The 12,567-nt window shown below is 26.4% G+C and overlaps 1 protein-coding gene across 4 annotated transcripts in view; it reads right to left on the reverse strand.

The window, feature by feature from the left end:
* Positions 1 to 12,567, reverse strand: part of LOC129966170 (cholesterol transporter ABCA5-like) — a 92,259-nt gene that overhangs the window by 39,253 nt on the left and 40,439 nt on the right. For all 4 annotated transcript variants that reach the window (XM_056080567.1, XM_056080569.1, XM_056080570.1 and 1 more), the window contains 5 exons: positions 11,353 to 11,616; positions 10,153 to 10,289; positions 8,831 to 9,094; positions 7,117 to 7,389; positions 4,126 to 4,260 (listed from right to left, as the gene is read on the reverse strand). In XM_056080567.1, coding sequence (XP_055936542.1) covers positions 4,126 to 4,260; positions 7,117 to 7,389; positions 8,831 to 9,094; positions 10,153 to 10,289; positions 11,353 to 11,616 — 1,073 coding nt within the window. The remainder of the gene's footprint in view (positions 1 to 4,125; positions 4,261 to 7,116; positions 7,390 to 8,830; positions 9,095 to 10,152; positions 10,290 to 11,352; positions 11,617 to 12,567) is intronic.

Raw genomic sequence — 12,567 nt, forward strand, 5'->3', positions numbered from 1 at the left:
AAGGCCAATCAAACACATATGACATTCAAAATTAATCCCTTAACATCCAAAAGCATTTAACCATGCAATTAATTTCAAATTCTATTAATAATATATATTACTATATTAAATACCAATCGTTTTTGGAGGCCAGAATTTTGCCAAAAAATATTGCTTTTTATCCTCTTATTCATAGCTTAATGCTTTGGACAGTGAATTTTGAAATAAGAAAAAATGGACGAAAACGTGCAATTTTATTTTTATCGATTCATCACCAAAATATATGTTTATATTCATCTAAATGTTGTAAAACATATAATAATGTTGTAAAAAGTATTGTTCTATAAAATAAATATTTAAAGGGTAAGAGGAAAAAAAAGACATCTTAATGACATTTTTCAAAATGATATTGTAATTAGATTTAACTATCTTTGAAACCTTCTAAATGTCTTTTAATTTTTGAAGAAATTAAAGGAAATTGATAATAAAGATTTCGGTCAAACATTGAAAGAAAATGGGACGTGCATTTTATGTTTCGTTATCTCGTTTTTTTAGCTCGTTAAAAGTCAATTTTAGTTCAGAAGAACATAAAATTCCTATGCAAATTCGGTAAGTGTGTATAAAAATATTTCCAAAAAATAAGTATTAAATTGGAATTATAAAATCATACGTAATTTTATTTCAAATAAATTTACATTAGGTAATAGGAAAAAAATATTTTAAATATTTAAATTTAAGTCACTTGGAATGTTTTGAAATTTATATATATATATATATAAGTAACCAATCTTAAGTAAGAAAAAGTTTGAAAACGAAACTAAAATGAAAATGAAACAAAACAGTTTCGCAATCGCAACTAAAATTTATTACCTATTTCAACTAAAACCAAAAAGGAACTTCATAGTATTTAGAGAGCGCAATTGCAGCTACTTCTAAAACACAGATGAATTGATACAAAAGTATTAGAATCAAGTTAATAGGAAAAACAAAAATCAAATAAAAATTAAACCAAAAAAATTATTAAAAAAATATTAAAAAAAGAATCCGGCCTGAAGACTTTTTCAAGGGTCACCCTCAGGCAGGGATTCAAATAAAGGGATTTTTTCTGTGAGGACATACAGACTTTGTCTAATAATGTTTCGGGTCACGAGGAATCATTATTAGACAAAGTCTGTATGTCCTCACAGAAAAAATCCCTTTATTTGAATCCCTGCCTGAGGGTGACCCTTGAAAAGGTCTTCAGGCCGGATTCTTTTTTTAATATTTTTTTAATAATTTTTTTGGTTTAATTTTTATTTGATTTTTGTTTTTCCTATTAACTTGATTCTAATACTTTTGTATATATATATATATATATATATATATATATACTAATTTTTGTTTTGAAAAGTTTTTAAGAAATTGACGTATTTAAATTTTAATACTTATGCGTATAAAATTCCTTAACCCTGACTAAATAGTTTCCAAAAGTGTAGGCACAGTCTATTGTCCCCTTACTACATCTGATTCCCTCAAAAAATATTTAAAAATATTAAATTATTATAGACATTAAATGTGTGTTATTTTAATAGCTTTACATATTTCCTTTTTATTCTGTTCAGGAGCCCGCATAATGGCATCGAGGCCATCAAAATTGAAAGGAATAAAAAAAGTAACTGTTCATGTAATTTATCATCTAATTACAAGATCTCTTTCTCGGTACTGGAATTTCACTTTCTTATCCTTCATGTAAATTATTCAGACAATTATAAGCATCTTTTTTCTGAATCTTCAAAAATGGAAGAAAATTCCGCGATCAAATATTTAATGCAAAATGGCTTGCAAAAAAATTTTGCAAAAAAAAAAAAAAAAAAAAAAAAAAAAACTTTTTTATTATTGAAACTGAAAAAAAAAAATGATCTAAAAACTATTCTTCTAAGGTAATTTTTTCTTTTGTCATGGTATAAAAACGCCAAATTCTAACTCAACTATTTAACTAAATAAAATCGTCATTAAATTTTCAAGAAATCGCATTGAAATATATATTTCCACACTTCTATTCCTGTGCCAGATTTAGTAACTTTAAGTTTATCAGACTGTCTTGCATAGCACTAGCACTTACACAAACTTATATACTCCTTTATTACTAATAGTACTAAAGTTTATTACTGTCTCATTTTTTATGTATGCACACAGGAATAAAGAAAAAGACATGAACATAAGAAATCCTACTAAAAATACACAAAGTTTTCACGAAAAAAATTTGATTCAAGGACAATTACAAACAATTAATTAAAAATAGCAATGCGGATAATGTCTTGTACGATTTAGCTGCGAAAAAAACTACCACTTTGTTTAACTGATGTGATCAAAAACGTTTAGTAGTAGTTGTTGTGATGATGATGTCGGATTCACGTTACAATGGAAAGAGAGTGCAGTAGCTTCTGAGAGTAGAGACCCCTGAGCAACCAAGGGCAGAAGTCTGACTTCTAGCTCATATGAAGATAACACTCACACACTCGCTTGCACAACCCCTTTTTACAAGGGGCTCTTTCACACGCCTCCAATATAGAACACAGGGAACGAACAACCATGCCCGAACCAGGACTCGAACCCCGGACTCCCAGATTACGGGGAAGGCGCGCTCCCCATAGGCCAGAACGCAGGCTGTGGTACTAAAAAATATATTTTTCTGCAATTTGGACAAAATTTGCTTTGCTTTGATGTGGTTGGATGTAAATAATGCAGACACTTAAATTCTCGATCTGAAGGAATCTGATTTTAGATACCTAAATTAGTTTTGGTGTAAAAAAATACTCAAAAATTTGTGTGATTTTTTTAGAAAATAACCAATTTTTTTCGTTATTTTTTTTCTAAACAATAGCTTTAATAATCCATCCTTAATTCTCTTAAGTTAATATTTCTGGGTTTACAGAAATCCTTTTAAGTACGTGAATAAAATGTGATTGTCTTTTATTATTTATTAACATGATTTAAGAAAAAACAACTTAAAATAAACGGGTTTAAAGATTTAAGCATAAAAATATAACAAAATACAAAATGAAATAATTATTTTCAAGTAGGCAGAATTTTTTAGAAAAATGAATTGAATAAATATGGGTTGAAAAATATTTGTACAAACTTTTTCGGTGCGCAATCGTCTTGTTTGAAACAAAATTACATTGTACAGTTGCAAATCAGCCATGTTGAAATTAAAATGATGTAGTAAATATATATGCTTGATTAATTTTAGTTTCATTAATAGATATGTCAACCCAATTCAAATCCGTTTTTTAAATTGTTTTGTTTGAAAAAAAATAATTTAAGCGCCTTTCACTTTTCGTCATTCATAATAAAATAATGTGCTTCCTATTAGCTTATAGAATTTCCAATTCTATCAGCTCTTCCAATTCTATCAGTTAAGATAATTAAATAATTAAAATAAAGAATAAATTAAATTAAAGAATTAAAATAAAGAATAAATTGCATTAGAATCAAGAAAAATTGTATTTTCTTTTCGAAAATGGTCCCCACATGAAGTGCAAACACAAAAACACTAGAAACACATAACAAGGAAAAACTAGGAAATTATAAAAAATTACAAATAAACTATAACTAAACAATAATGATTTCAGAAAAGTGTTATGATTTATTTCCAGGGAAAAAAATTGCGGTTTACTAATACAAATATAAAATAAATCAGCAATTCAAAATAACTTCATATCTTACAAAACATTAGACTTATCCTTTTAGGAATTTTTCAGTCAAAGATTGAAAATCGGTATTATCATCGATTTTAGGGTATAAGAAATTTTTCCATAACATTTATTATTATTATGGAAATTCAGAAATTTCTTTTTTTTTTTTTTTTTTTTTTTTTTTTTTTGTAATTTTGGTCATTTTACTTGTCCTTCTGTCTTAATTTTTGCACTGTAAGTGAGGACCATTTTCGAAACGAAAATTATATTTTTCCTGATAACAATGCAAATTATTTTCAATTAGAGATTTAAAATTTTGTAATTTGATGTTCGAAACAGGGAATCATTGCATGTAAAGAAGATATTTTTTTCTGATAAAATCATATTGTGATGTTTTTCTTACTTCCTATTAGGATAAAATTTTTGAAATCATGTAAGCTATTAAATTTTTGGTTTGAACAATACTTACTTGACAAAGAAGGATAATTAGTCCAAATGGTGCGTAGACTGGGATAAGAAATAGAGCCAGGATATTCAAAATGGGAATGTGAGGAACTTCTTTAGCCACTGCTGCGAGAAAGGCTAAAAATAAAGCTGTGGTAGCCTGTAAAGGAAAATGTTTATTGTTGTATTCCTAGAAATTTTAAAAAGAGAATAAGAAATATAAAATTGAAATCTGTTATCGCAAATTTCAGGTTATCATGTGAGAACATTATTATTTTTAAGAGATTGTTTGTCTTAATTAATTTAAGTAATTAACCTGTTTAAACCGGTTGGAAACAATCACGTGACTAACAGAATAAGCAAGCGTCGGTATTTAGAAAAATGGTTGGGGTTTTTTTTTAATTTCAAAATCTTTATATAAAAATCTTACACACACACACACACACACACACACACACACACACACACACACACACACACACACACACACACACACACATATATATATATATATATATATATATATTCTTTTCCATACCACCTTCGCCATTTCATCTTGATTCATGTTTTTTCTTTGTGGAGCGATAACTTCTTAACGACCCTTATCCTTTATTTTTTGCCCACATATTTTAAAGCTTCAGAAACCCCAAATCCAAACAACGTCATGTTCTGACATGATACTATTTCAAATGGAACTATTAAGCAATTACGAACCAATTCTCATTTTATAACCTTCAAGTCCAAAAATAAAAACTGTTTAAAGTACATTTCATTTCAATAAATATATTGAGCACACAAATTCAATAAAATCGTGTTTAGAAAATTCGAAGATACTCCATTCTGTAGCACAGTAAATAATTACTATAAAATAATTATTATAAAGTAGTAGTAGTAATTTCTGTAGCACAGTAAATAATTATTATAAAATAAATTACTTATTATACTGAATTACATATAACTATTTGTTACGTTGGAAACATAAAAAATAATATTTATTTTAGATTAGCAAATAGAAGGAGTAATTCTGGAATTCATTCCGTAAAGTTTAGAGAAAATAATTATACTCTATTTTAAAATATATACTTTGAAATTGATTCCCTATCACAGAATTTACGCAGAGTGCATGAAAAGCAGTTGTGAAATGCAATATCCACATTTTTTGACGTTTTTGATTATTTGATTTAATGGATATTTTTATAATTCCAGAATATATTTGCTAATAAAAATAGTATCTATATTTATATCATTATCAATGATTGTCCCTTTCTAAATTTGAGGTTTTACTTTTTTGTCTTAAGAACATTATCTGCAAAAAAAATTTAATGTTTTAAAACTATAGAAAAAAATAATTAAGGATTATATATTGCATTTGTTAAGATTACAGATTTTAAATTTATACATATTTATTAAAAAGATGACAAATCTCTGAAAACGTTCGGAAAAATTGATTGTATTATGTATTGATTGTATTGACTATGAATTGTATTATGAAATAATGCATAAATTTGTATGCATTATTGATTGTATCATGAAATAATGCAATTATATTGTGAAACATTGATTGTATTATTGATTGTATTATGAAATAATGCATACATTTGCAATGGAATGTAACTATATTAAGCATCATTAAAATATTTAGAGCTAAAAGTAATTTTTCAAAATAAAAATGGCATGATTAAAAATTTGATGGGCTCTAATTTTTAATTGAACATTTTTTTTCTTTTACTTTTCGCTTTTCCTTTACCTTGAAAAACATGCGTATAAAAGACAGTGATTTCGTATTTGTGTGTTTATCGCCCTTACGGCCATGCAATGTAACTCGGAGGTAATTGTAATTGTGTCTCAATGCACCTCGAAACTGGAACATTAAAATTTAACATAGAAAATATTTTGAGTAGTTTTAGGAAAATTTTCGCTCTCATTTGTATTTAGTATCGTTCCTAATTATTGTAGAGGCAAACATGAATACGTCATCAAATAGAATAAACAATTTTCATTCTAAAGAAATTTTTTTTTACTAATGAGATTTAAATGACAGAATTTCGAATTTCCTTTTAAATAATAATTTTTTTTTAATTTTACGAATTAAATGGAAACTATAGCATAAAATATCCAAATTCCAATTTGTTTAAAAAAGATTTTTGTCATTATTCAAATTTCTCTTCAAGTTTAAGCCAAAAGGATCAAATTATCTGTTTTTAGAGAGTTACAATTTTGTTTCTTCCATAAGTTTAAGTATCTTCTTTACTGATACGTAAATAGAGATATTTCTTCTACCGTGATTTATCAAGAAGCAATATCAGAAAATAGAGAATGAATAATATTATTTTATATAATTTATATTTTAATAATATCGTTCACAGAAATCAGTTTCATTGTCAGTTTCTCCACATGTCAGTGTATCTTCATTCTTAGTTATTTGATTCGATTTTTAAAGTTTGAAAATAATCAACCGATATCATTGGCAAGAAGGAAAATAAATGTATAAAATCAACATTTTTGTTTGTTTGTTTGTTTTTGTAGTTTTATTTCAGGTTTTATTTTGCCTTTATTGATAACTAGTCGCCTTAGGTGACTAGCTGATACATTTTTTTCTCCAAAATTCAACAACATTTCGTTAAATTATCATCATTAACATGAGAAGTTTTCAAATTTTGAAACGATCTAAAATGTATTTTTGTGCGATAATATTTTCTGAAATTATGGTGATTAACTTTCAATTTAGCTTAATTTTTAAATAGTTACAATTAAATAAATTTCAATAAAATTGTTTTAAGGTGTACCTTTCCAAGTTTCAAGGCATATATATATGGATCCAATGTGGTAGCAGTAGAGTAAACAATCTGACCTGTAGAGTGCCAACACGCACACTTTCATCTTTATTTTAAGTAAAGATAGTACTAGTAACATTCGTAATAGTTTTAAAATATACGAAATTCAATACATTACTTTTCATTTTAAGTAATAGAATTTATATTGACATTAGTTTCAGATTTGTTATAAAAATACTTACTATAACTACCGTAAATGTCATTCCTATGTCAGCACTCTTATAATTTTTATAGAACTGACCCATGAGATACACAGTTAAAAGACATCCGGGCATGCAAAGATAGAAAGCTATCCACAGAGAAAACTTCTGAAAAACGTACACCCCAAAGATCAACAGCATGCTTTGAATCACGAAGAATGATACAGAACATAGTGCAAGGTGTGTGCAAAAGGTCGATATCCAATAAGATAGAGCATTATTTCTGGTTGTTGAGATGAGCCAAATGACATTTTTCTGAAAAAAAAGTTAATAAAAAACTACAATAAATATACATCAAATGAAAAAAAAATATAATCAGCCTTTAAGTTCATATAAATTTCAGATATGTGCCATTATATATATTTTAATATCATGAAGTCATTTTCTGCGCAGACTTATTTTTTATCTTAGTAGATATCTAATACTAAATACTAAATAATTGTTAGGTGCCATTTATATTTCTTAATAAGCTACGGTATTTTTCAATTTTTTCTCATACATAAATGCCCTATTTCTTTCATTACGTTCCAAAATTTTATTTATTATCAAGTTTGAATTTAATCTTTTTTCAATTGCTTGGCTTTTAATACATTTTCTGTTTTCATTGTATTGAAATTGGGCTCCACCAAAAAAAAAATGTTTATTAGATCGTGGCTATATTGTGTAGCAAGCACTTAAAAAAATTGTTCTTTTTCTTACTTTTGAAGAGTCTACATCTTCTAAATATATTTTTCTCGACATTTTTTATTATTTTTTATTTACAAAATATAATTGATTGACATAAGAAACTTTGAATCTCATTATTTTAAAACAATCAATAGCTACATGGAGAAACAAAGAGTTTTGATTGGATAATTTTTTTAGAGGCGGTTGCTGAGAAATTGTCAGCAATTATCTATACATATTTCAATAATCATTCATAAATTCTTTTTCAACTTTATAATCCTGTCAGTTTCTGTCACAAAAGAATAAAACTTTTTTATTTTTTTATTTGTTGGTTTGAAAAATGTGAATATACGGAAACTAAAATATATATATATATAGAATATTTGATTATCTTTCACTGATAAACAGCAAGAATGTATAAAAATTTAGTAAATATAATATTTACAGCAGTAAGTAATAAATAGTAGTAATAGTTAATTAGTAAATAGTAAGTAATAAATAGTTATTTAGTAAATATAATATTGCAGTAAAATAATATTTGCAGCAGTAAATTTACTAACTCAAACAGTATTAAATTTAATTTTTTTAACGTCATTTGTATTATTTTTGCAATATTTTACGATTTCCATTATGTCTCTCTCGAAATCTAGAAATTAGGATTCGAAATTAGATACTGGACCAGGATTGGAGTGGACACTCATATATAATAGAAAACATCTTTCGTTGTCAGTTATTAAATTATGTGACATAAAATATTCTTTAAAATATATTTTTTCTATAAATGTTTAAATTGATTTATAAAACACATCAGAGTTTTTCAATATTTATTAATTTTAAAGTACTTAAATTTCAGCTGAATATCTCCAGATAAGAAAAGTCACAAAATGAAAAAAAAGCATAAGTGTCCATCACAATATGTACCAAAATTTTATTGAAAATAAATTTATGTTAAAACGCTATAATTTAATTTCAATCAAATTAAAGCTTTAAAAATAATTTATTTATTAAATGTGCATTGTTTTCTACTTACCTCTTTTTCCTTAACTACTTCTAAACCTAAGGCTAGGGCGACAAATATCAAACACAAGCTAATGTGCATCAGTGTCAAGAATGTTTCTGATTGGAAGAAACTGAAATTCTGTTCAATTATTGTGATTGGCTGCACTGATATCTTTATTTCTCTTCCCAGTTCATCATCAAACGTCTTCCACAAGATATTGGACATTAAATTCTGAAGTGCTGGAAGAGCAAAGGGGTTGCTCAAAGAGACTGTCCAATTCCAATTCACGTCCAACTATAAGAGATTTCGAACAAATTTTAGTATTTTGGTTATCTGAGTAGACATATATTCTGCTTAAATTAGACTTATTATACTGAATAATTAATCTAAAATCAGTGCCCTGAATATGCTTTTTCAAAGAAAAGTTTAAATTTTATTCCAGTACCAAATAATATGAAAGAATTATTGTGTTAAAATAGTATGAATTATTATATTAAAATATTATAACTACTATTGCTATTAGTAGAGACGGAGATAAATGGTTCCGGTTTCTCTAATTCTGAAGTTAAAAAATTCCATAATTCAAATATAATTCCTTAATTCAAAATTCCACAATTCAAATATAATTCATTAATTCAAAATTCCATAATTCAAGTATAATTCCTTAATTCAAAATTCCATAATTCAGGAATAATTCGATAATTCAAATATAATTCTATAATTCAAATATAATTCCATAATTCAAGTATAATTCTATAATTCAAAATTCCAAAATTCAAGTTCAATCAAGTGTAAAATAAAAGAATTTTATTTTTTTATTTTTCTAGACACATTAAATTGCGCTAATCTCTTTCGTTATCCTATAGACGAGAATTAGTTAAGAATTTTCCTCCTCCACATTTTTTAAGGAATTATAGTCTAAAAGGAATTCTAGCATTTTCTTAGTATAAATATTAAAACAAAGCATAACATTTAAAAAATAATTATTACATAAATTAGCGATAAAATTGCTGAAATATTTCCATAAGATAGAAAAAAATGCACTTTTTTAATATAATTCTTCCAGATTGAATATAAAACAAAAAGTTGTGTTCAAAAATTTCAGATATCCTTTGAATTGTCGAGCACATTATTTTTATCACAAATCAAGACTTATCTTTATTAAAACTTAAAAAAATACATCATTAATATATAACTAAAAAATAATGAAAAATATGTCCATAACAGTGCATAAATCTAAGCATCTGATATTGATGAAAATTTTATATTTTTCAAAGTAGATTGTTTTCTGAATTCTAGAATTCACTAGAAAACCATAAAGTAAGAGTGAATGAAAAATTGAATAAAATTACCATTTCATTGAAAAATCCGTAATTGTTAACTTCTGTTTTAATGAAATTCTTTTCTCTATCAAAGAGCGCAGAATTGACTAAAGTAAAATGCATATCCAGTTTAGACAGGGCTTTTTCAAAATCAGTTAATGGTATTCCTAAAATGAAAGAAAAATCATTATTGTTCATGCATAATTTAAATATCAAAAAATGTTACTGGAATGTTGCATTTATAAATATGAAAATAAAAATTTAATTAATAACTGAATTTTGACATATTATTATGCAGATAAAAATATTGAGAAAATTTTATATATATATATATATATATATATATATATATATATATATATATATATATATATATTATCTTTTATTGATAGTGATCATGATTATTAACTTGCAGGATCAAAAATCTTCAGTAAATTTGTCCACCACCTATTAACACAATAATCTGTTTCAAAAAACAAATTAGTATTTTGTTCCGATTGTATTTATAATAATAACGCACACACACATGAAGCATATACCACATTATCCATTGTAATGTCAATTTACTTTAGTGCGAATAATTTGCCATCAAGGTTAATACAAATCTATCAAATCACATTCCATTTGAATAAACTCTTCCAATACTGAAGCGCCCGAAAAGGCAATACAGTAAAATTGTGTCTATTGCCCCCATATTCATACTAAATATCTAAATTCCTCCACTTTTGGCAAATGTGGTTGATTTAATAACCGAGGGGTGTATCTAGTTTTATAGAATTGCTTTATCCGAAAAGTTTGAGCTTCAGACAAAGCTGAAACCATTTCCTTCTATCATTTACTCCCACTCGAATAATGGCTTGGCAGAATCCTCTTTTGTATATCAATTTCATTAAATTAAAAATTGTCAATAGATTTTTTTTTTGAAAGGGTTGATAGTTTTTCTTATATTTCAAAAATTCACTTCATTTCATTATTTGGAGGTCCAAAGCTTTAAAAGAATCAGAGGATTAAATAAAGAAATTTATTTATCAAAATCCGTTGTAATAAGTGACATTAAATACTTTTTTGTATGTAATCAAATTTTTATTAATGTCTTATAAAAATTAACACAATGTTTGAATAAAGAGAATCATCTCATTTATTTACGATCATGTTTTACCCTAATTTTATTCTTAAAAATAAAATTTAACATGGGAAGAAAATATAAATTTCAAAATCTTATTAACACACCTGTTGCATTTATCACTTGTATAATTTCATGTTTATACAAACTGGGACTAATTTCAGTGTTTCGTCTGGTTGCATTTGACAAAAGTTTGTTCCAAGATAGAAGCAATATAGGAAGTATTATGGGAAACAACGTATAATAACTGCGAAGGAGTACACGACATCTTGCACGAATTAGTTCGTTGATGTTTGTCCAAGTGCTTGAGACGTATTCAAATTTCGGATCCTCAGTTTTTCTTTCTTCTGAAACCTGTTCCTTGTTCTCTTCTACAAATAAAACAATACTTTAGAAAAATTATCAGGAAATTATTTACCAGTTAAGAACCAAAATAATTACAATGAAAGCATATTAGTGGCATGTCTTGGAATCGAAGATCAAGGATTGCATTACCTGATAAAACTTCGTAGTAGAAAGTAGGTATAATATTCACTGATATTTAATATTATTTACTCATATGCAACAAATTAAACAGAATATTGTTAGTAATTTGTAAAATTGCTTCATTGTGTCGTAGATCATCTTGTAAGGAGGATATTGCATCATGCATCATGATTATAACATATATAATAATGCATGATGAGTCAATAAACCACTCACATTGGTGATAAACTCGGTGATCAATTGGTGATAAAATTGAAGGATGCAAAATAGTTGAGAATCTTGAAGACTACTCCACTTAGTTCTACAACTACCCGCTTTGAGTTCCAGAATTTGTTCTAAACATTTATTATTCTGTTACGGTGGTATAAAAACCAAGAGATAAATTCAGAGTCGGGTCGAGGTAAAGTAAATGAGTTAAGCTCAAGTAAGTAGATGAATGAATTCTCTCTTTGGAGAGAGCTCTCTCTGTGTAATTCTCTATATGTAGTTTTATTATGTCTCTCTATATACACTTATTATTTGTCAAGATTGTTTTATAATGATTTGCTGTCTTCCAATCTTCCAGAGATTATACAAATTTATTAAATATTCAATTCTATTAGTAAAATATTTTTGATATACTAATATTTTAAACAGTAAATGTTCCCTATTTCTATAGCCAAGACTCACAGACTAACGAAGTTTTGAATTTTATCAGCATTCACTGAAGCCCCTAAATTAATTCCTCACTCCTCAATGTGACGAAATTGCCTACAAAAAAGATATGCACAACTTCATCATTCAGTCAATGTTCATAACGAAGAATGAGACACCAACTGTTTAAAATATTAGAGTCT

The sequence above is a fragment of the Argiope bruennichi genome, chromosome 4 (assembly GCF_947563725.1).
Source record: "Argiope bruennichi chromosome 4, qqArgBrue1.1, whole genome shotgun sequence".
NCBI lineage: Eukaryota > Metazoa > Arthropoda > Arachnida > Araneae > Araneidae > Argiope > Argiope bruennichi.